At 50.1% G+C, this 24,720-nt stretch overlaps 1 protein-coding gene across 2 annotated transcripts in view; it reads right to left on the bottom strand.

Annotated features, from left to right (window-relative positions):
• The window catches only part of LOC140392184 (protocadherin-16-like), a 567,611-nt gene that overhangs the window by 311,035 nt on the left and 231,856 nt on the right, over positions 1-24,720 (bottom strand). For both annotated transcript variants that reach the window (XM_072477567.1, XM_072477568.1), the window contains exon 3: positions 8,703-8,891. In XM_072477567.1, coding sequence (XP_072333668.1) covers positions 8,703-8,891 — 189 coding nt within the window. The remainder of the gene's footprint in view (positions 1-8,702; positions 8,892-24,720) is intronic.

Here is a 24,720-nt window from a genome sequence, read left to right as displayed (position 1 = left end):
CGCAGGGAGGTCAAAGGGTTAACGGGGGAAGCCGAGGTCAGCCAGAGTTAGCTGACTTCCGGAAGCAATATGGGGGGAGTAACCAAGCTAGAGGGGGATCTGGGGGGGGGGGGGGGGGATTAACTGGGTTGCTGCTGCTGAGTGCAAGGGGGAGCTGGTAAGAGATGAGGTGATCGGGGCGGGAAGGCGCTGCCTGGGGGACAGACGGGTGCGCGGGACCTGGACGGGGAGATGGCCTAAAACAGGGGATGGCTCGTCGACGAGGGGGGGCGGGGTGAGTGGCCCCCCAATCTGGCTGATCACATGGAATGTGAGAGGCTTAAATGGGCCGATGAAGAGGGCACGGGTGTTTGCGCACTTAAAGAGACTGAAGGCGGACGTAGTCATGCTCCAGGAGACGCACCTGAAGGTGGCGGATCAGGTTAGATTAAGAAAAGGATGGGTGGGACAGGTATTCCACTCAGGGTTGGACGCGAAAAACAGAGGGGTGGAAATACTGGTGGGGAAACGTGTATCATTCGAGGCTAAGAATATAGTGGTGGACAGTGGGGGCAGGTATGTGATGGTGAGTGGCAGACTGCAGGGAGAGGCGGTGGTGCTGGTGAATGTATATGCCCCGAACTGGGATAACGCGGGATTCATGAAGCGAATGCTGGGACGTATCCCGGATCTGGAGGTGGGAAACTTGTTAATGGGGGGGGGGGGGGGGATTTTAACACAGTGCTGGACCCAGGGCTGGACCGGTCCAGATCCAGGACCGGGAGAAGGCCGGCAGCGGCCAAGGTGCTTAAGGGATTTATGGAACAAATGGGGGGAGTGGATCCGTGGAGATTCGCCAGGCCGATGGCTAAAGAGTTCTCTTTCTTCTCCCGCGTCCATAAGGTATACTCCCGGATAGACTTTTTCATTTTGGGAAGGGCACTGATCCCGAAGGTGGCAGGAACGGAGTACTCGGCCATAGCTGTTTCAGACCACGCCCCGCATTGGGTGGATCTGGAACTAGGAGAGGAAAGGGAGCAGCGCCCACTCTGGCGACTAGATATGGGACTACTGGCGGACGAGGGGGTCTGCGGAAGGGTGAGGGGGTGTATTGAGCGATACCTGGAGGTCAACGACGATGGGGTGGTTCAGGTGGGGGTAGTATGGGAAGTGGGGGTAGTATGGGAAGCGCTGAAGGCGGTGGTTAGAGGAGAGCTGATCTCCATCAGAGCCCACAAGGGGAAACAAGAGGGCAAAGAAAGAGAGAGATTAGTGGGGGAAATTTTGAGGATGGATAAAAAATATGCGGAGGCCCCAGACGAAGGGCTATACAGAGAAAGACGAAGACTACAGACGGAGTTTGACCTGCTGACCACGGGAAAGGCAGAGGCACAGTGGAGGAAGGCACAGGGGATGCAATCTGAGTATGGGGAAAAGGCGAGCCGGCAGTTGGCCCACCAACTTCGGAAGAGGATGGCGGCGAGAGAGAACGGGGGAGTTAGGGACGAAACGGGAAATATGGAGCAGAGAGCAGGGAAAGTGAACGAGGTGTTCAAGACCTTTTATGAGAGGCTATATAAGTCCCAGCCCCCGGGGGGGAAAGAAGGAATGCTACACTTTCTGGACCAGCTAAGGTTCCCGAAGGTGAAGGGGCAGGAGGTGGCAGGTCTGGGGGCGCCAATCGAGGTGGATGAGGTGATTAAAGGACTGGGGAACATGCAGGCAGGGAAGGCCCCGGGACCAGACGGGTTTCCGGTGGAATTCTACAGGAAGTATATGGATCTGTTGGCCCCGCTCTTGGCGAGAACCTTTAATGAGGCTAAGGAAAGGGGGATGCTACCCCCGACAATGTCGGAGGCGACGATATCGCTAATCCTGAAACGAGATAAAGATCCGCTGCAATGCGGGTCATACAGGCCGATCTCACTCCTAAATGTAGATGCCAAACTGCTGGCAAAAGTGATGGCGACAAGGATAGAGGATTGCGTCCCAGGGGTGGTACATGACGATCAGACAGGGTTTGTAAAGGGGAGACAACTGAATGTTAATGTACGAAGGTTGCTGGGGGTGATGATGACGCCCCCACCGGAGGGGGAGGCAGAGATAGTGGTGGCGATGGATGCAGAGAAGGCATTTGATAGGGTGGAGTGGGACTATCTGTGGGAGGTGAAGAGGTTTGGGTTCGGTGAGGGGTTTATTGGATGGGTCAGACTCTTATATGGGGCTCCGGTGGCAAGCGTAGTCACAAACCGGCAAAGATCGGGGTATTTTCGGCTACATAGGGGTACAAGACAAGGGTGTCCCCTGTCCCCGTTACTGTTCGCGTTGGCAATTGAACCACTGGCCATAGCGCTGAGGGATTCTAAGAAGTGGAGGGGGGTGCTTAGAGGGGGAGAGGAGCACCGAGTGTTGCTCTACGCAGATGATCTACTGCTATACGTTGCGGACCCGGTAGAGGGGATGCCAGAAGTAATGCAGATACTTAGGGAGTTTGGAGAGTTCTCGGGATACAAACTAAATATGGGGAAGAGCGAGCTTTTTGTAATACACCCCGGGGAACAGGGAAGGGGGATAGATGCTCTGCCGCTGAGGAGAGTGGAAAGGAACTTCCGATACCTGGGGATCCAGATGGCCAGGGACTGGGGAACCCTGCATAGACTTAACCTGACGCGACTGGTGGAGCAGATGGAGGAGGATTTTAAGAGGTGGGATATGGTGCCGCTGTCGCTGGCGGGCAGAGTGCAGGCAGTTAAAATGGTGGTCCTCCCGAGGTTTTTTTTCGTGTTTCAGTGCCTCCCCATTCTGATCACAAAGGCCTTTTTTTAAAAAATAGACAGGAGCATTATGAGCTTTGTGTGGGCAGGAAAGACCCTGAGAGTAAAGAGGGGGTTCCTGCAGCGCAGTAGGGACAGAGGGGGACTGGCGCTGCCGAGTTTGAGCGACTACTACTGGGCCGCCAATGTGTCGATGGTCTGTAAGTGAATGAGGGAGGAAGAGGGAGCAGCGTGGAAGAAGCTGGAGATGGCGTCCTGTAAGGGAACAAGCCTAAAAGCGCTGGCGACGGCGCCGCTGCCGTTCTCCCCGAAAAGGTACACCACAAACCCAGTGGTGGTGGCAACCTTGAGGATCTGGGGGCAGTGGAGGCGACACAGGGGAGTGATGGGTGTCTCGGTGTGGTCCCCGATAAGGAATAACCACAGGTTTGTCCCAGGGAGGATGGATGCGGGGTTCCAGTGTTGGCAACAAGCAGGAATTAGGAAGCTGAGGGACCGGTTTATAGACGGGACGTTTGCAAGTCTGGGAGCGCTAGAAGAAAAATATAAGTTGCCCCCGGGAACGCCTTCCGGTATATGCAAGTGAGGGCATTTGCGAGGCAACAGGTGAGGGAATTTCCGCAGCTCCCGACGCAGGGGATCCAAGATAGAGTGATTTCGGGGGTATGGGTCGGAGAGGGCAAAGTGTCCGAAATATACCGGGAGATGAGGGACGAGGGGGAGGCGCTGGTAGAGGAGCTGAAGGGAAAATGGGAAGAAGAGCTGGGGGAAGAGATCAAGGAGGAGCTGTGGGCTGATGCCCTAAGTAGGGTAAATTCCTCGTCCTCGTGTGCCAGGCTTAGCCTGATTCAATTTAAGGTTCTACACAGAGCAGACATGACGGGAGCAAGGCTGAGCAGGTTCTTCGGAGTGGAGGACAGGTGCGGGAGGTGCTCGGGAAGCCCGGCGAACCACACACACATGTTTTGGTCGTGTCCGGCACTGGATGAGTACTGGAGGGGAGTGGCAAGAGTGATTTCAAAGGTGGTGAAGGTCCGGGTCAAGCCAGGCTGGGGGTTAGCTATATTTGGGGTTGCGGAAGAGCTGGGAGTGCAGGAGGTGAAAGAGGCCGATATTCTGGCTTTTGCGTCCCTAGTAGCCCGGCACAGGATTTTACTCATGTAGAAGGAAGCGAAACCCCCAGGTGTGGAGGCCTGGATAAACGACATGGCAGGGTTCATAAGATTGGAACGAATAAAATTTGCGTTGAGAGGATCGGCTCAGGTGTTCTCCAGGTGGTGGCAACCGTTCCTTGACTATCTCGCGGAACAATAATGAAAAGATAGAAATGACAGCAGCAGCAGCCCAGGGGGGAGGGGGGGGAGCACTATTTTGTGTTTTTGCTATTTGTTTTTTTTTTCTTTTTTAGTTGTTGTTTTTAGTTCACTATATTATTTAAATAATGTTATTTACCAGTCAATGTATAATCCCTTGTTGAGTTGTAAAAACGGAAAAAATTTTGTTTGAAAAATTTTAATAAAATATATTTTTTTTAAAAAGAAAGCATACGGAATGCTTGCCTTCATTGGACGGGGCATTGAGTATAAAAACTGGCAAGTCATGCCACAGTTGTATGCTACAGGGTGGTGCTTGCCTGGAACGCATTGCTAGGGGAGGTTGTGGAAACAGATACATTAAAGGCTTTAAAAAGGTATCTTGACAAACACATGGATAGGATGAGTATCGAGGGATACGGCACAAGGAAGCGCTGAGGGTTTTGGTATCATGACCGGTACAGGCTTGGAGGCCGAAGGGCCTGTGCCTGGGCTGTATATTCCCAAGAGGAAGCGGAATTGTAAAAGGGTGAAAAACATTCCATGGCTAAACAAGGAAGTCATGGAAGACATAAAGGTAAAAACTTGAGCGTCCCACACTGCTAAAGCGATTGATAAGCTGGAGGATTGGGAGAACTTTAAGGTTCAGCAAAAGGTTACTGAGACTTAAATCAAAAGAGCCAAGATGAACTACAAAAGGAAACTAACAGAGAACATACACTGATACCAAAAGCTTCTGTAAGTATATAACGAGGAAGAGAATAGCTAAAGTAAATGTTGGCCCTTTCGAGGACGATACTGGTGAGGTGATAATGGGGAACACAGAGATGGCGGAGGCACTGAGCCAATATTTTCCTTTTTCTTCACGGTGGGGATAATAAAAAATTTCAAAAACTGCACTTAATGCAGAGGAACTTGGTGCAATAACCATCACGAGGGAGACAGTATTGAATAAACCAATGAGGTTAAAGGCAGATAGGTCTCTGTGACCTGATGGCTTGCACCCTAGGGTATTAAAGGAGGTGACAGCAGAGATAGTGGATGTGTTGGTTATGGGTTACAGGAAGATGTAGACGGGATGGTCAAATGGGCAGATGGAATTTAACCCTGAAAAGTGTGAGGTGTTACACTTTGGAAGGGGCAAATTGACAAGGAAATATTCAATGAATGGCCTGACACTGGGAAGTCCTGAAGAACAAAGAGACCTTGGCGTGTTTGTCCATAGATCTCTGAAGGCAGAAGGGCAGGTTAATAAGGTGGTGAAAAATGCATATGGGACACTCACCTTTATCAATCGGGGCATTGATTACAAAAGCAGGAAGGTCATGTTGGAGTTGTATCGAACTCTGGTAAGGCCGCAGCTGGAGCAGTGTGTGAATTCTGGTCACCACATTATAGGAAGGATGTGATTGCACTGGAGGGGGTGCAGAGGAGATTCACCAGGATGGTGCCTGGGATGGAACATTTTAGTTGTGAAGAGAGGTTGGATAGGCTTGGGTTGTTTTCACTGGAGCAGAGAAGACTGAGGGGCGACCTGATCGAGGTGTACAAGATTCCATTGCCTGGGACCAGAATGTGTGCAGGAAGTGTCTCCAGCTGCAGCTCCTGGAAGCTCGCGTTTCGGAGCTGGAGCGGCGGCTGGGGATACTGTGCAGCATCCGTGAGGCGGAGAGTGTTGTGGATAACACATACAGAGAGGTGGTCACACCGCAGGCTCGGACTCCACAGGCAGGAAGGGAATGAGCGACCACCAGGCAGAGCAAGAGAGCGAGGCAGGCAGTGTAGGAATCTCCTGTGGCCATTCCCCTGCAGAACAGATATACCACTTTGGATAGTGTTGAGGGGAATGGCCTCTCAGGGGAAAACAACAACAGTAAAATTCACTGCACCACAGTTGGTTCTACTGCAGAGGGGAGGAGTAAAAAGTGTAACAGTGCAATTGTTACAGGGGATTTAATTGTAAGGGGAATAGACAGGTGTTTCTGTGTCCACAAACAAGACTCCAGGATGATATGTTGCCTCCCTGGCGCTAGGGTCAAGGATGTCTCGGAGCGGGTACAGGACATTCTGGAGGGGGAGGGTGAACAGCCAGTGGCCGTGGTCACATCGGTACCAACGACATGGGTAAAAAAAGCAAAGAGGTCCTAAAAGCAGAAGACAGGGAGTTCGGAAGAAGTTAGTCGGACCTCAGGCAAGTGATCTCAGGATTACTGCCAGTGCCACGTGCTAGTCAGAGTAGAAATAGCAGGAAAGATCGGGTAAATACGTGGCTGAAGAGATGGTGCGAGGGGGAGGGTTTCAGATTCCTGGGGCATTGGGACTGGTCCTGGGGGAGTATGGGACCTGTACAAACTGGACGGGTTACACCTGGGCAGGACCAGGACTGATGTCCTTGGGGGAGTATTTGACGAGCAGTTGGGGAGGGTTTGAACTAAAATGTCAGGGGGATAGGAACCTATGCAAGGAGTCAGAGGAGAAAAACAAAAGAAAGGGGAAGAAGAAAAGTGATAGGCAGATAAACGAAGAGCCAGATTCAAACAGGGGCACAATAATAATGTTATAATGACAAATTTAAAGGCTTTGTGCCTTAACGCAAGGAGAATTTGCAATAAAGCGGATGAATTAATCGCACAAATAGACGTTAATGGGTATGATATCGTCGGGATTATGGAGACATGACTGCAGGGTGACCAGGGATGGGAACTGAATGTCCCAGACAAAAAGGAAAAGGCAGTGGGGTTGCATTGCTGGTTCAGGAGGAAATTAACACAATAGTGAGGGAGGATGCCAGCTCCAAATATATGGAATCTGTATGGGTAGAGCTGACAAACAGCAAGGGGCAAAAAACGTTAGTGGGCATCATATATAGACCCCTAAACTGCAGTGGTGATGTTGGGAACGGTATTGAACAGGAAATTAGAGACGCATGTGATAAAGAGACATGTGTAATTATGGGTGATGTTAATCTGCCTATAGATTGGGCAAATCAAATTAGCCACAATACAGTAGAGGAGGAATTCCTGGAGTGGATGCGGGATGGTTTTCTGGACCAATAAGTTGAGGAACCAACTAGAGAACAGGCCACCCTGGACTGGGTGCTGTGTAATGAGAACGGGATCATTGGCAATCTAGTTGTGCGACATCCCTTGGGGATGGGCGACGAAGTATGATAGAATTTTTCATCAAGGTGGAGAGTGAAGTCGTTGATTCTGAGACTAGGATCCTGAATATTAACAAAGGAAACTACGATAAAATGAGGCGTGAGTTGGCGGCGATCGATTGGGGAGAGTTACTTAAAGGGATGATGGTGGATAGACAAAGGCAAACATTCAAGAAGCGCATGGAGGAACTACAGCAACTGTTTATTCCTGTCTGGCACAGAAGTAAAACAGGAAAGATGGTCAATGTACAATTTACAAGGGAAATTAGGGATAGTATTCCATCCAAGGAAGAAGCATACAGATTGGCCAAGAAAAACAATAGGTTTGAGGATTGAGAGCTGTTTAGAATTCAGCAAAGAAGGACCAGGGATTGATTAAGAAGGGAAAATAGGGTACAAGAGTGAGCTTGCAGGGAACATAAAAACTGACTGTAAAAGTTTCCATAGGTACGTGAAGAGAAAACGATTGGTGAAGACAAATGTAGGTCCCTTACAGTCAGAAACAGAGGAATGTATAATAGGGGACAAAGAAATGGCTGAGCAACTAAACACCGACTTTGGTTCTGTCTTCGCAAATGAGGTCACAAATCAGTTACCAGAAATGTTGGGGAACGCAGGGTTTAGTGAAAGGGAGGAACTGAAGGTGATCAATATCAGAAATGGTGTTGGGGAAATTGATGGGAAATGAAGGCTGATAAATCCCCAGGGCCTGAGAATCATCAAACACTCCCAGGACAGGTACAGCACGGGGTTAGATACAGAGTAAAGCTCCCTCTATACTGTCCACATCAAACACTCCCAGGACAGGTACAGCACGGGGTTAGATACAGAGTAAAGCTCCCTCTACACTGTCCCCATAAAACACTCCCAGGCAGGTACAGCACGGGGTTAGATACAGAGTAAAGCTCCCTCTGCACTGTCGCCATCAAACACTCCCGGGACAGGTACAACACGGGGTTAGATACAGAGTAAAGTTCTCTCTACACTGCCCCCATCAAACACTCCCAGGACAGGTACAGCACAGGGTTAGATACAGAGTAAAGATCCCTCTCCACTGTCCCCATCAAACACTCCAAGGGCAGGTACAGCACGGGGTTAGATACAGAGTAAAGCTCCCTCTACACTGTCCTCATCAAACACTCCCAGGACAGGTACAGCACGGGGTTAGATACAGAGTAAAGCTCCCTCTAGACTGTCCCCATCAAACACTCCCAGGACAGGTACAGCACGGGGTTAGATACAGAGTAAAGCTCCCTCTAGACTGTCCCCATCAAACACTTCCGGGACAGGTACAGCACGGGGTTAGATACAGAGTAAAGCTCCCTCTAGACTGTCCCCATCAAACACTCCCAGGACAGGTACAGCACGGGGTTAGATACAGAGTAAAGTTCTCTCTACACTGTCCCATTGAACAGTGATCATTCTGTGATTGATGAAGCTTCAGATCAAAGTTGGAGATTTGACAATATTTCTTACCCCATCGACTGCCGTCACAGTGAACTCGTAGTGTTTGGGTCCCTCATCCCGATCCAGTTTCCTTGCTGTGCAGACTCTCCCCGTCAGCTGGTTAATGGTGAACTGGGTGGGAACCGAACTGGCAATTCCAAAGCCGATGGAATAAGTGATGGTTCCAAAACCTCCACTGTCGGCGTCTGTGGCTGAGACCTGTGGGGAATAAAAGAATGAAAGTGTGAGGATCAGGAAAGTGTGAGGGTCAGGAAGGTGTGAGGGTCAGGAAGGTGTGAGGGTCAGGAAGGTGTGAGGGTCAGGAAGGTGTGAGAGTCAGGAAGGTGTGAGGGTCAGGAAGGTGTGAGAGTCAGGAAAGTGTGAGGGTCAGGAAGGTGTGAGGGTCAGGAAGGTGTGAGGGTCAGGAAAGTGTGAGGGTCAGGAAGGTGTGAGAGTCAGGAAAGTGTGAGGGTCAGGAAGGTGTGAGGGTCAGGAAGGTGTGAGAGTCAGGAAAGTGTGAGAGTCAGGAAAGTGTGAGGGTCAGGAAAGTGTGAGGGTCAGGAAGGTGTGAGGGTCAGGAAGGTGTGAGGGTCAGGAAGGTGTGAGAGTCAGGAAAGTGTGAGAGTCAGGAAAGTGTGAGGGTCAGGAAAGTGTGAGGGTCAGGAAAGTGTGAGAGTCAGGAAAGTGTGAGGGTCAGGAAAGTGTGAGGGTCAGGAAGGTGTGAGGGTCAGGAAGGTGTGAGGGTCAGGAAGGTGTGAGGGTCAGGAAAGTGTGAGGGTCAGGAAGGTGTGAGGGTCAGGAAAGTGTGAGGGTCAGGAAGGTGTGAGGGTCAGGAAAGTGTGAGGGTCAGGAAGGTGTGAGGGTCAGGAAGGTGTGAGGGTCAGGAAAGTGTGAGGGTCAGGAAAGTGTGAGGGTCAGGAAAGTGTGAGGGTCAGGAAGGTGTGAGGGTCAGGAAAGTGTGAGGGTCAGGAAAGTGTGAGGGTCAGGAAGGTGTGAGGGTCAGGAAGGTGTGAGAGTCAGGAAGGTGTGAGGGTCAGGAAGGTGTGAGGGTCAGGAAAGTGTGAGGGTCAGGAAGGTGTGAGAGTCAGGAAAGTGTGAGGGTCAGGAAGGTGTGAGGGTCAGGAAGGTGTGAGAGTCAGGAAAGTGTGAGAGTCAGGAAAGTGTGAGGGTCAGGAAAGTGTGAGGGTCAGGAAAGTGTGAGGGTCAGGAAGGTGTGAGGGTCAGGAAGGTGTGAGAGTCAGGAAAGTGTGAGAGTCAGGAAAGTGTGAGAGTCAGGAAAGTGTGAGGGTCAGGAAAGTGTGAGAGTCAGGAAAGTGTGAGGGTCAGGAAGGTGTGAGGGTCAGGAAAGTGTGAGAGTCAGGAAGGTGTGAGGGTCAGGAAAGTGTGAGGGTCAGGAAGGTGTGAGGGTCAGGAAGGTGTGAGGGTCAGGAAGGTGTGAGAGTCAGGAAAGTGTGAGGGTCAGGAAGGTATGAGGGTCAGGAAGGTGTGAGGGTCAGGAAAGTGTGAGGGTCAGGAAGGTGTGAGGGTCAGGAAAGTGTGAGGGTCAGGAAGGTGTGAGGGTCAGGAAGGTGTGAGGGTCAGGAAGGTGTGAGGGTCAGGAAGGTGTGAGGGTCAGGAAAGTGTGAGGGTCAGGAAGGTGTGAGGGTCAGGAAGGTGTGAGGGTCAGGAAAGTGTGAGTGTCAGGAAAGTGTGAGAGTCAGGAAGGTGGAGAACTGGAGAAGTGAACTGCTGGCCACTCAATTGGATGTCAGTGAGCTCCTCTTTCAGCAAGGACTGAATCAGCTCCAGTAATAATAATACAAGAACATTACAAATAGGAGGAGGCCATTGTGCCCGTCAAACCTGCTCCACCATTCAGTAAGATCGTGATTGATCTGATTGTCAGCTTAACTCCACATTCCTCCCGACCCCTCATCACCCCTAATTACCTTTTCAGTCCAAACTCTGTTGAACTCAATCTTTTCAGCAGGACAAAGATTTCGTATAACCTCCCTGAACTCTGATCAACAATTTCTGCAAACTGTCTCCTGCAATGGTGAAAATATTTACTTTCCCCAACCCACCATAACCATCATTGTGCCACTACAAAGAGCAATACAGCACAGGAACAGGCCCTTCGGCCCTCCAAGTCTGTACCGGTCATGATACAAACTTTTGCCAAAACCCTCAGCACTTCCTTGTGCCGTATCCCTCTATACCCATCCTATCCATGTGTTTGTCAAGATGCCTTTTGAACACCGTTAATGTATCTGTTTCCACAGCCTCCCCTGGCAACGCGTTCCAGGCACCCACCACCCTCTGTGTAAAAAACATGCCTCGCACATCTCCTCTAAACTTTGCCCCACGGACCTTAAACCTCTGCCCCCTGGTGACTGACCCCTCCACCCTGGGAAAGAGTGCCTGCCCATCCACTCTATCCATGCCCCTCATAATCCTGTAGACCTCTATCAGGTTGCCCCTCAACCTCCATCTTTCTAATGAAAACAGTCCGAGTCTATTCAGCCTCTCCACAAAGCTCACACCCTCCAGACCAGGCAACATCCTGGTAAACCCTTTCCAAAGCCTCCACGTCCTTCTGGTGTTATGGTGACCAGAATTGCCCGCAATATTCTAAGTGCGGCCGTACCAAGGTTCTATACAACTGTAGCATGACTTGCCAGTTTTTATACTCAATGCACCGTCCAATGAAGGCAAGCACTAGTGTAAATAAACATCTGAAAGTGAGGCCCCACTGGGTCTAACACTCAGCTATATAAGGAGAAGTAAGGCAAGTGACCAATTAGTCAGAGAGGTTCAGGATTGCCTAAAAGGAGGAGAGCGAGATCGAGAGATGGAGAAATGCTGAGGTGGAGGGATGGAGAGATGGAGTGGTGGAGAGGTGGAGGGATGGAGAGATGGAGAGATGGAGAGCTGGAGGGATGGAGAGCTGGAGGGATGGAGAGCTGGAGGGATGGAGAGATGGAGAGGTCGAGGGATGGAGAGATGGAGAGGTCGAGTGATGGAGAGATGGAGGGATGGAGAAATGGAGAGCTGGAGGGATGGAGAGCTGGAGCGATGGAGAGATGGAAAGGTCGAGGGATGGAGGGATTGAGAGATGGACCCCCTTGACGATCATGAAACAATGATTAATGATCTTCCAATGGGGCTTGTTAAAGATGAGCTTCCCAGGTCGGGGTGGTGGGGTCTCATCACCTGGGCCCAGTCAGAGGAGTAGATAAAAGCAGGCCCCAGTCCGGGCCTGGTCAGATCCACCCTCCCAGGAGGGTCTACACTGGCAGTGAGGTATAAGAATAACCTGTATATATGTAAATAAGTCCAGTTACGTTCATGCCAGTTTTATTTAGAATTATTACAGTGAGGGAGAGAGGGAGAACGGAGGAGAGGTGGTTGAGTGTATGGAGGGAATCCCAGAGTCTGCAATCTAGGCAGCTGAGGGTTGGAATAGTGATTTTCAACATAGAACATACAGTGCAGAAGGAGGCCATTCGGTCCATCGAGTCTGCACCGACCCACTTAAGCCCTCACTTCCACCCTATCCCCGTAAACCAATAATCCCTCCTTACCTTTTTGGTCACTAAGGGCAATTTATCACGGCCAATCCACCTAACCTGCACATCTTTGGACTGTGGGAGGAAACCGGAGCACCCGGAGGAAACCCACGCAGACACGGGGAGAACGTGCAGACTCCGCACAGACAGTGACCCAAGCCGGGAATCGAACCTGGGACCCTGGCGCTGTGAAGCTAACCACTGTGCTACCGTGCGGCCCCAATGTATATAAGGAGCCTGAATTAGAAGAGGGAATTTTCCTGGAGATTTATGGCGCTGATGAAGGTTAGAGAGGCAAGAGGGGTTTGGGGCCATGCAAAGATTTGGAAGGATTTGAGGATTGAGCTGATGAGGATCCGGTCAGCTGAGAAAAGGTGGCTGGAGGGACCGAGGGGAAATGGACAGGAGGTGGGGGGGATGGATAGGTGGGTGGGGTAAGGAGTGTGGGTGTATGGAAGGGAAGTGAAGATGGACACAGCTGAAATGTGCCAGAGCGCAGGAGAGGAGAGCAGGGCAATGGAGAGCTGAGACTGAGCAATGGAAACACGAACATGGATTTGACCATCGGGGTCAGATGGACACAATAGAAACTGCACAAACTGACGGTAATGGCCGCAGGGAATAGCCTCTGATGGGCCATATGTCCACTTGATTTCATGACATGTTTGTTACAATGCAGGAGAAGGCCATTTGGCCCTCCGGCCCTCCGGCTCTGCACAGTCCTTCCAAACGAGCATTGTGACTGAGTGCCCGTCCTCTGCCTTTTCCCCGGACCTCTGCACATTGTTTCTATTCAAATAATTATCTAATGCCCTCTTTAATGCCTCGATTGAACCAGCCTCCACCACACTCCCAGGCTGCCCATTCCAGGCCCCAACCACTCGCTTTGTGAAAAAGATTTTTCCCACATTACATTTGCTTCTTTTATCACTTTAAATCTGTGCTCTCTCGGTCTCGATCCTTTCACCAGCAGAAACATTTCTCTGTCCAGCACCCCCATGATTTTGTACATCTCTGTCAAATCTCCTCTTAGCCTTCCTCCCAACCTCAGAATCACAGAATCTCACAGTGCAGAAGAGGCCCTTTGGCCCATCGAACCAGCCCTGGTACGTGACCGGCCCACCTAATCCCCTTTGCCAACACTCGGCCCAAATCCTTGAAAGGCATTACTGCCAAGTGCTCTCCCAGGCACGTTTTTACAAAATGTCTTTATCGGTGTTTCGAGTGTTATGGGCCAGGGTTTAGAGAACCCCAAAGTGTATCATGGAGTTCACCTGACCCACAACCTTTAATAGACTGTGGTTATGGGGAGCACAAGGGCCTACTTTACAGGTGCGATGCAACAGAGATCTAAAGTACTTTTAAAACAAAACCATGTTTATTTATGAATCCAGTAAACACTTTATAAACCCACAGTAAACATCTAAACAACTATCAACACCAATAATCCCCACAGATACAATAATCTATAAGTAACCCTTCATAACTTTCCTAACATCCATATATTAAACCTTTTTCAAAGAAAGACAGCAGGTTTAAATTCTCTGCTGAAACAGGTATTACTTGGAAATCCTCACATGAGCTGAAGACAGTCTGTAGCTTGTCGAGAGAGATTATACAGCTGCTGGCTTTTTCTGCAGCTATCCAGCTCTGAAAATGAAACTAAAACACACTGTAGCTGCCTGCTCAAAAACGAAAGTGAAAGACAGCCAGCCCAGCTCCACCCACACTCTGACATTGCTGCAGCTATTTGATAAACACCCAGTTCTGAAAGGTACACTCACATGACACAAGGAACAGTTACAGAATAGAAAAGATAAAGGTTTTGAGTTTATCACGTAGAGTATTGTACAACAACCAAAACGAAAACTGTACATCAGTCAGAACCACCAGCCGCGGGCTGGGTTATGGATAATATTTACATTTTTAAATCTGTGTCTGATTTTTTCACTGGTTTGTCTGTTGCCGCTGGTGCCCCAGCCGCTTGGCGGTAGGGGTTGTCCCCAGTTTCTCCATCCTGAATCTTGGTGTGGTTGGGGTTCCTCCCCTCGCTCGTCTGTAGGTTTCTTTCCGCTGGTGGGGGGGGGGGGGGGGGGGGGGGGAGTTTGAGGGGGGGGGTGAGGAGGTCCCATTCCCCCCTTGCCCACCAATTCTTTGAGGGAAGGTGGGTCTGCTTGACCCGTGCAGGGGAGGCATGTGCTCCCTCCAACAAATGGCCCTCCTCCTCATACCCCCCCCGTCCCAGCAGGCTGCTGGTTGCAAACGGGTCTGTAAATGGGGTTGTAAACAGTGGTTAGCATGGTTGCTTCACAGCTCCAGAGTCCCAGGTTCGATTCCCGGCTTGGGTCACTGTCTGTGCGGAGTCTGCACGTTCTCCCCGTGTCTGCGTGGGTTTCCTCCGGGTGTCCGGTTTCCTCCCACAAGTCCCGAAAGACGTACTGTTAGGTAATCTGGACATTCTGAATTCTCCCTCTGTGTACCCGAACAGGCGCCGGAATGTGGCGACTAGGGGCTTTTCACAGTAACTTCATTGCAGTGTTCTTGCAGGTGTGCCACTTGGATCCACAGATACCTGAACTTGGGGTTTACCGGGAAGAGTTCGCTCTCTTTCAGGTTCATTTTGTAACCTGAGAAGGTGCTGAACACCCCGAGTCCGGTTATGTTTCCCGTGCTGTCTCGCAGAGGAGCAGGTCATCTGTGCAGAGTGAGACTCTATGTTCTCGGTCCAGGTACATTTTAAAGGACGTGAGGCAACCCACCTCTACCCCCCTCCCAGGCAGCGCGTTCCAGACCCTCACCACCCTCCCAGGCATCGCGTTCCAGACCCTCACCCCCCTCCCAGGCAGCGCGTTCCAGACCCTCACCCCCCTCCCAGGCAGCGTGTTCCAGACCCTCACCCCCCTCCCAGGCCGTGCGTTCCAGACCCTCACCACCCTCCCAGGCCGTGCATTCCAGACCCTCACCACTCTCCCAGGCAGCGTGTTCCAGACCCTCACCACCCTCCCAGGCCGTGCGTTCCAGACCCTCACCACCCTCCCAGGCAGCGTGTTCCAGACCCTCACCACCCTCCCAGGCAGCGCGTCCCAGACCCTCACCACCCTCCCAGACAGTGCGTTCCAGACCCTCACCCCCCTCCCAGGCAGCGCGTTCCAGACCCTCACCACCCTCCCAGGCAGTGCGTTCCAGACCCTCACCCCCCTCCCAGGCAGCGCGTTCCAGACCCTCACCACCCTCCCAGGCAGCGTGTTCCAGACCCTCACCACCCTCCCAGGCAGCGCGTTCCAGACCCTCACCCCCCTCCCAGGCAGCGCGTCCCAGACCCTCACCACCCTCCCAGGCAGCGCGTTCCAGACCCTCACCACCCTCCCAGGCAGCGCGTCCCAGACCCTCACCACCCTCCCAGGCAGCGCGTTCCAGACCCTCACCCCCCTCCCAGACAGTGTGTTCCAGACCCTCACCACCCTCCCAGGCAGCGCGTTCCAGACCCTTACCACCCTCCCAGGCAGCGCGTTCCAGACCCTCACCACCCTCCCAGGCAGCGCGTTCCAGACCCTCACCACCCTCCCAGGCAGCGCGTTCCAGACCCTCACCACCCTCCCAGACAGCGCATTCCAGACCCTCACCACCCTCCCAGGCAGTGGTTCCAGACCCTCACCACCCTCCCAGGCAGCGCGTCCCAGACCCTCACCACCCTCCCAGGCAGCACGTTCCAGACCCTCACCCCCCTCCCAGGCAGCGCGTCCCAGACCCTCATCACCCTCCCAGGCAGCACGTTCCAGACCCTCACCACCCTCCCAGGCAGCGCGTTCCAGACACTCACCACCCTCTGGGTAAAAAGGTTTTTCCTCAAATCCCCTCTAAACCTCCCACCCCTCACCATGAACTTGTGACCCCTCGTAACTGACCCTTCAACTAAGGGGAACAGCTGTTCCCTATCCACTCTGTCCATGCCTCTTATAATCCTGAAGACCTCGATCAGGTCAGCCCTCAACCTCCGTCTTTCTAATGAAAACAGTCCGAGTCTATTCAGCCTCTCCACATAGCTAACACCCTCTAGACCAGGCAACATCTGCTCCACCAAAATAACCCAAGCCGATCCAACCTCTCTTCATAACTTAAATGTTCCATCCCAGGCAACATCCTGGTGAATCTCCTCTGCACCCCCTCCAGTGCATTTGCCTTCTTTTTAAGTCTCCCATGTGGGACTTTGTTAAAGGCTCTGCTGAAATCCATGTCAACTACATCAACTGCACTACCCTCATCTACACAACTGGTCACATGCCCAAAAAAACAATCAAATTTGTTAGGTATGACCGCCCTCTGACAAAGCCATGCTGACTATTCCTGATCTAACCTTGCCTCTCCAAGTGGAGATAGATTCTCTCCTTCAGAATCTTCTCCAGTAGTTTCCCAACAACTGGTGTGAGACTCATTGGTCTGTAGTTCCCTGGCTTGTTTCTTCAACCCTTCTTCAATTTTGGGACCACATTAGCTGTTCTCCAGTCCTCTGGCTCCTCCTCTGTAGCCAGAGAGGAATTAAAAACTTGGGTCAGAGCCCCTGCAATCTCCTCCCTTGCCCCCCACAGCACCCTGGGAAACAGTTCATCCAGACCTGGAGATTTGTCCACTTTTAAGCCTCCAACACCTCCTCACTCCCTATGGCAATTTGCCCAATAACCTCACTGTCTCTCTCCCCGAGTTCTCAGAATCATAGAATCTTCGTCACAGAGACACGCCCTTCGGTCCACACTGGTCCATGCCAACCAAAAAGCCTATCGAAGCTAACCCTATTTGCCTGCATTTGGGCCATATCCCTCCAAACCTTTCCTATCCATGTATCTGTCCAAATGCCCTTTAAATGCTGCCTCAACATCTTCCTCCAGTAGCTCATTCCACATTGTATAGAACGTTGGTACGGCCGCACTTGGAATATTGCGCACAATTCCGGTCGCCACACTACCAGAAGGATGTGGTGGCTTTGGAGAGGGTGCAGAGGAGGTTTATCAGGATGTTGCCTGGTATGGAGGGCATTAGCTATGTGGAGAGGCTGAATAGACTCGGACTGTTTTCATTAGAAAGACGGAGGTTGAGGGGCAACCTGATAGAGGTCTACAAGATTATGAGGGGCATGGATAGAGTGGATGGGCAGGCACTCTTTCCCAGGGTGGAGGGGTCAGTCACCAGGGGGCATAGGTTTAAGGTCCGTGGGGCAAAGTTTAGAGGAGATGTGCGAGGCAGGTTTTTTACACAGAGGGTGGAGAGTGCCTGGAACGCGTTGCCAGGGGCGGTTGTAGAAGCAGATACATTAACGGCGTTCAAAAGGCATCTTGACAAACACACGGATAGGACGGGTATAGAGGGATACGGCACAAGGAAGTACTGAGGGTTTTTGCCAAGGGTGATATCATGACCGGTAGTGACTTGGAGGGCCGAAGGGCCTGTTTCTGTGCTGTATTGTTCTTTGTACCACCCTCTGTGTAAAAAAATTGCTCCTCAAGTTCCCATTAATTCATTCCCCTCTTAACTGAAACCTAAGCCCTCCAGTTCGCCATTCCCCAACCCTGGGAAAAAGACTGAAGACTGAGTGGATTCACCCTATCCGTGCCTCGCATGATCTTATCCACCTCTAATGAAATGAAATGAAATGAAAATCGCTTATTGTCACAAGTCGGCTTCAATGAAGTTACTGTGAAAAGCCCCTAGTCGCCACATTCCGCCGCCTGTTCGGGGAGGCTGTTACGGGAATTGAACCGTGCTGCTGGCCGGCCTTGTTCTGCTTTCAAAGCCAGCGATTTAGCCCTGTGCTAAACAGCCCCACTTTGGGGCTATTTAGTGTGGCCCAGGACCGTGCACAATATTCCAGCTGAGGTCTGACTAGTGTGTTGTATAAGTTCAGCATAACCTCCTCGCTCTTGTCCTCTGTGTCCTCTCATTGCCTGGTCAGGTGGCTGGTCATGGTCCCAGTAATATTACATTCACTCTGTAGAGTTTTGAAACCGATCCAATTATCGACTAGTCTGACAGCATGATCGCCACCTCCAATCCTGGGATACAGGGATAGGCTCCTGACAACTGAACCCAGAATCTACACATCAGGAATGTCATTTACAGACCTGTCGAACTTTCACTGTGGAGCTCGGATTCAATACTTATCTAATTACGAGGTGAGGCCCATTTATTAAGACCATAAGACATAGGAGTGGAAGTAAGGCCATTCGGCCCATCGAGTCCACTCCACCATTCAATCATGGCTGATTTCAACTCCATTTACCCGCTCTCTCTCCATAGCCCTTAATTCCTCGAGAAATCAAGAATTTATCAACTTCTGTCTTAAAGACACTCAACGTCCCGGCCTCCACCGCCCTCTGTGGCAATGAATTCCACAGACCCACCACTCTCTGGCTGAAGAAATTTCTCCTCATCTCTGTTCTAAAGTGACTCCCTTTTATTCTAAGGCTGTGCCCCCGGGTCCTAGTCTCCCCTGCTAATGGAAACAACTTCCCTACATCCACCCTATCTAAGCCATTCATTATCTTGTAACTTTCTATTAGATCTCCCCTCAACCTCCTAAACTCCAATGAATATAATCCCAGGATCCTCAGACGTTCATCGTATGTTAGGCCTACCATTCCTGGGATCATCCGTGTGAATCTCCGCTGGACCCGCTCCAGTGCCAGTATGTCCTTCCTGAGGTGTGGGGCCCAAAATTGCTCACAGTATTCTAAATGGGGCCTAACTAATGCTTTATAAAGAGAATCCTGGACTAGGACTCCCAAGTCCCTTTGCACTTCAGCATTATGAATTTTGTCACCGTTTAGAAAATAGTCCATGCCTCTATTCTTTTTTCCAAAGTGCAAGACCTCGCACTTGCCCATGTTGGACCACTCTCCTAAACTATCTAAATCTTTCTGCAGCCTCCCCACCTCCTCCATACTACCTGCCCCTCCACCTATCTTTGTATCATCGGCAAACTTAGCCAGAATGCCCCCAGTCCCGTCATCTAGATCGTTAATATATAAAGAGAACAGCTGTGGCCCCAACACTGAACCCTGCGGGACACCACTCGTCACCGGTTGCCATTCCGAAAAAGAACCTTTTATCCCAACTCTCTGCCTTCTGCCTGACAGCCAATCGTCAATCCATGTTAGTACCTTGCCTCGAATACCATGGGCCCTTATTTTACTCAGCAGTCTCCCGTGAGGCACCTTATCATAGAGAATGTTATTGAATATAGAGAATCAGAAGAATGATTGAAATACACAATGACGAGGTACTTGGGAACAATTTCAATACCAGCTCAGAGTTGACATTCTGATTCAGGCAGTTTACATTCCCTCCATTATAGTTGGAAATAACTGTCTGACAAACCGCCAGACCATCGAGCAATTCTGTTTAAAAAGTATGATATGTTTGTTCAATCAGATTGCAGCTGCTTCATCTCCACAAACTGGACATTTTACAAAATATACATAAACAAGGGCCCTGAATTCTAGGATTGGTGGGCACACAATAGAATTTAACTCTCAACTGGTTTGAAGTAGATTAAAGGAGGTAGCTGCAGAGATCGTGGATGCATTGGTAGTCTTTTTCCAAAAATCCTTGGATTCTGGAACTGCCAAAGGATTGGGAAACTGCCAATGTGTAACCCTTGTTCAGAAAGGGAAGGAGATAAAAAGCAGAAAACTACAGACCAGTTAGTCTAACTTCAGTTAGTGGAACAATATTACAATAAATGATTAAGGAGAGAATAGTATTGTATTTGTAAAGTCACAATCTGATCAAGCAGACTCAGCCTGGCTTCGTGAGATGTGAAATTCAACAACCGTGCCTGGAGTTGTCAAATGTGTGAAATCGATCCATTGTGTGATATTGGATCGCCTATTTCCTGTTACCACGAGTTGGGTTATTTTGAAAAATGTATTCCATTATTACAAAGATGTTAATGTATACGTTCATTTCAAACATGGTGAAGAGTATAACCAAGTGACCTGATGTATCTTGAAACCCAGATTGTTAAATGTCCCAATATGGATGTAAGCAGTTATTTTATACTCCATTCACCCACCCAACCACGTAGACTATCTTCCACCTGTTTAACCAAGGTATTGCAGTTTTATATGATTTCAGTACATTGGGAACACTCTCCAACCCGTGAATTGGTTAGCTTCAAGTTCCATGCAGCATATGGGCAGCACGGTGGCACAGTGGTTAGCACAACCGCTTCGCGGCTCCGGGGTCCTGGGTTCGATTCCGGCTTGGGTCGCTGTCTGTGCGGCGGAGTCTGCACATCCTCCCTGTGTCTGCGTGGGTTTCGTCCGGGTGCTCCGGTTTCCTCCCACAGTCCAAAGATGTGCGAGATGGGTGGATTGGCCATGATAAATTGCCCTTAGTGTCCAAAAAAATGTTAAGTGGGGTTACTGGGTTACGGGGATAGGGTAGATACGTGGGCTTCAGTAGGATGCTCTTTGTAAGGGCCGGTGCAGACTCGATGGGCCAAATGGCCTCCTTCTGTACTGTAAATTCTATGATTCTATGAAGGGGAAATCAGGTCTGACAGAATTAGGAGAGTTCTTTGAGGATATATCAGAGTAGATCGAGGAGAACCAGCCAATGTTGTATATTTGGATTTTCAAAAGCCATTTGATAAGGTGCCACACAAAAGGCTACTACTCAAGCCAGGAGCTCATGGTGTTGGAGGTAATATTCTGACATGGAGAGAGGATTGGCTAACTAACAGGAAGCAGAGAGCAGAGATACGGGGGTCTTTCTCAGGTTGGGGCGGGGGAGGGGGGGGGCAGTAACCAGTGGAGAGCTAGGGGGGGCAGTAACCAGTGGAGAGCTACAGTGATCAGTGTTGAGACCGCAGCTCTTCACAATATATATTAATTTAATCTAATCTTTATTATTGTCACAAGTAGGCTTACATTAACACTGCAATGAAGTTGCTGTGAAAAGCCCCTAGTCACCACATTCCGGCGCCTGTTCGGGTACACTGAGGGAGAATTCAGAATGTCTAATTCACCTAACAAGCACGTCTTTCAGAACTTGTGGGAGGAAACCGGAGCACCCGGAGGAAACCCACGCAGCCACGGGGATAACATGCAAACTTCGCACAGACAGTGACCCAAGCCGGGAATCGAACCCAGATCCCTGGATTGTGAAGCAACTTTACTCGGATGATCCCAGGTATGGAGGGATTGCCATATGAGGAAAGATGAAACAGGTTTACCATGGGTGGTACGGTAGCACAGTGGTTAGCACTGTTGCTTCACAACTCCAGGGTCCCAGGTTCGATTCCCCGCTGGGTCACTGTCTGTGCGGAGTCTGCACGTTCTCCCCGTGTCTGCGTGGGTTTCCTCTGGGTGCTCCGGTTTCCTCCCACAGTCCAAAGATGTGCAGGTTAGGTGGATCGGCTATGCTAAATAGCCCTTAGTATCCAAAAGGTTAGGTGGGGTTACAGGGTTACGGGCACAGGGTGGAGTTGTGGGCTTAAGTAGGGTGCCCTTTCCGAGGGCCGGTGCAGACTCGATGGGCCAAATGGCCTCCTTCTGCACTGTCAATTCTATAATTCTATGAGGTTGGGTCTGGATTCTGTGGAGTTCGGAAGAACGAGAGGTGATAGGATTGAAACACACAAGATTCTCTGTCTCTGGAGGTTGGACAGGGTAAACGTTGGGAGGATGTTTCTACTCGTGGGAAAGAGTCGGACCAGAGGGCAGAGTCGCAGAATAAGGGGCTGTTCGTTCAAGTCGGATTTGAGGAAGAATTTCCTCTCTCAGAGTGGTGAATCTTTGGAATTCTTTACCCCAGGAAGCTTGGAGGCCGAGTCCTGAGATGATATCGATAGGTTTGAATTAGTGGGTGAATTACAGGTTAGGGAGACGCGGCTGGAAAGTGGATTTAGTGAGTGTTAGATCAGCATGATTTTATGAAATAGTGAAGCTGGATTGAAGCGCTGGATGGCCTCCTCCTGTCCCTATATCGTAAGGTCTTTTGGTCTAAAATATATTAATATTTTATCACAGTCACTCTCATGAAGAATTTCCTCACTCCCACCAATCCAGGTTAGACTGAGATCACCAACATCAGTGGGGGCACAAATCCCACTGGACCCAGCTGCTCTCAATGGACCATTTCAAACTGATCTGATTCAATTTTTCCAAATATATATTTCCTGCATGTGTGTTTACACTGTCATTACAGCTTTGACCTTCTGACTGTGACATTGGAAGATTTTAGTTGGGACAAGTTAAGAGTTAAAAGCCTGGGGTGGAGTGTGTTTGATTGTTGTGCTCATGTTTTTAGAAAGGATTTTGTTTTGCTTGGAGGAAACAGCAGGTGAAATTGACCAGAGGAATGTGGGCTGATTGGGGAGGTTCATGGGGAATTTAAATGTCACGATAGTGACATTTAAGGGGCAACGATAGTGATATTTAAGGGGCATCTTGACAAATACATGAATAGGATGGGAATAGAGGGATACGGACCCAGGAAGTGTAGAAGATTGTAGTTTAGTCGGGCAGCATGGTCGGCACGGGCTTGGAGGGCCGAAGGGCCTGTTCCTGTGCTGTACATTTCTTTGTTCTTTGTTCTTTGAATTAAGTGGGCTGACTGGCGAGGTCCCTGGGGAGTTAATGTGCACTGTCAGCGGGTCAACGTACAAGACAGGATGGCGATGGTGACCCGCTGTGAGCTGAGCTCTGCTGCTCCTTAATCTAGGGCACAGCCTAACTCCTGTCTTCCTGCTAACTGCCCGCTCACACCCATCACCTGCATGTGGTGTGCCCTCCGGGGGCCCCAGATCCAGGACCACTGTGCCCGGTAGGGGTGGGGGAAGAGTGGAGGGCAACAGGGGGTGACCCGGGGGAGGGGATGTAGTCCAGCCTGCAGTGTGGAATAATGTAGCAGAGGCTTCACATTTCTCAGTGTGAGGTGTTTTAATGAAGTTTTATATTGCATTCATAATAAAGGTTTGTTTTGGAAATACCTAAACCGTTTTCTTTGTGCCATCACTGCTGGAGCGAATCATTCTTTCCAGAGCCTCACAAATAAATTGGGGTTCCGGTCCCCTCGCCCCGCCACTGTTCTGGGGTGTGGTAACACTGACACAAAAACCCGGAGACTGAGTTTGTTGTCCCTGTACGAGAGGTGGTGGTACAGCGAAATTATCACTGGGCGAGGGTTCCAGAAACTCAGGATAATGCTCTGGGGAGCAGGGTCAAATCCCACCAAGGCAGATGGTGATAGTCTAATCCAAAAGAAACTTTTAGTCTCATGATGACGATGAGACCGTTCTCAATTGCGGTTAAAAAAAACCTGGTTCAGCAACGGACTTATAAACATTGAATTCAAGAGCAATAAATGCTGGTGCAGCTTGAAATATGAGCCATGAATTAATTTAAAAAACCTACCCCTCACACTGGTTAACAAGAACAATACCAAAGTTGTGCAGGTCGGGTGGATTGGCTGTGCTAGATTTCCTTTTCCGTGTTCAGAGATGTGCAGCTCAGGTCACGGAGATGGGCGGGGAGTAGAGATAGGTCAGGTGGTCTTTTAGAGGGTCAGTGCAGAGTCAATGGGTTGAATGGCCTGTTTCTGTGCTGTCGGGATTCGATACCATACAGGATTTGGCATCGAGTTGGCACAGGCGGTTAATTTTCGCAGAGTCAGGAAGAATGTTTGGACATTTCAAAACGGTGGGCAGGACCTGGATGTGGAAATCACCCCATTTTCAACAAATGTGTGAACCCGAACAGGTGCCGGAATGTGGTGACTAGGGGCTTTTCACAGTAACTTCATTGCAGTGTTAATGTAAGCCTACTTGTGACAATAAAGATTATTATTATAAATCACATTTTTCCTGCAGTAAACCTGTCCTCAGCAGGGCCATTTGAAATTGGAACTGACTTCAAAACAGAGCCCATATCTGGTGTTGCAAAAGGCTTGATCTGCCGCTTGAGAGTCACAAGTTTGAGCAATTTATATAAATGCTCTTGTAGGATTGATAAGTACTGTCTAAGACTTATAATATAAACCTCTTCAAATCCCAATGTTTAAATATGAAGGAAAAAAATGACAAGCTGTTAGAGTTAAAATAACATTTTAATTTAAAGGGGCTGGTTTAGCACAAGGCTAAATCGCTGGCTACGAAAGCAGACCAAGGCAGGCCAGCAGCACGGTTCAATTCCCGCACCAGCCTCCCCGAGCAGGCGCCGGAATGTGGCGACTAGGGGCTTTTCACAGTAACTTCATTTGAAGCCTACTTGTGACAATAAGCGATTTTCATTCATTTCATAAAACCTCTGCTGCACTTGGTTGGCAGGAGTACGTGAGGAAAAAATCATTATCATAGAATCATTGAATCCTTATTGTGCAGAAGGAGGTCATTCGGCCCATCGAGTCTGCACTGTCCTTCTGAAAGAGAACCAAACTCAGGCCCAAACCCCGCCTATCTCCCTGACCCCGTAACCCCAACTTATCTTTGGACCCTAAGGGGCAAT

This window comes from Scyliorhinus torazame, chromosome 15 (assembly GCF_047496885.1).
Source record: "Scyliorhinus torazame isolate Kashiwa2021f chromosome 15, sScyTor2.1, whole genome shotgun sequence".
NCBI classification, from domain to species: domain Eukaryota; kingdom Metazoa; phylum Chordata; class Chondrichthyes; order Carcharhiniformes; family Scyliorhinidae; genus Scyliorhinus; species Scyliorhinus torazame.
Note: the sequence above shows the minus strand (reverse complement) of the source record. Positions and strands in the feature narration are given on the sequence as shown.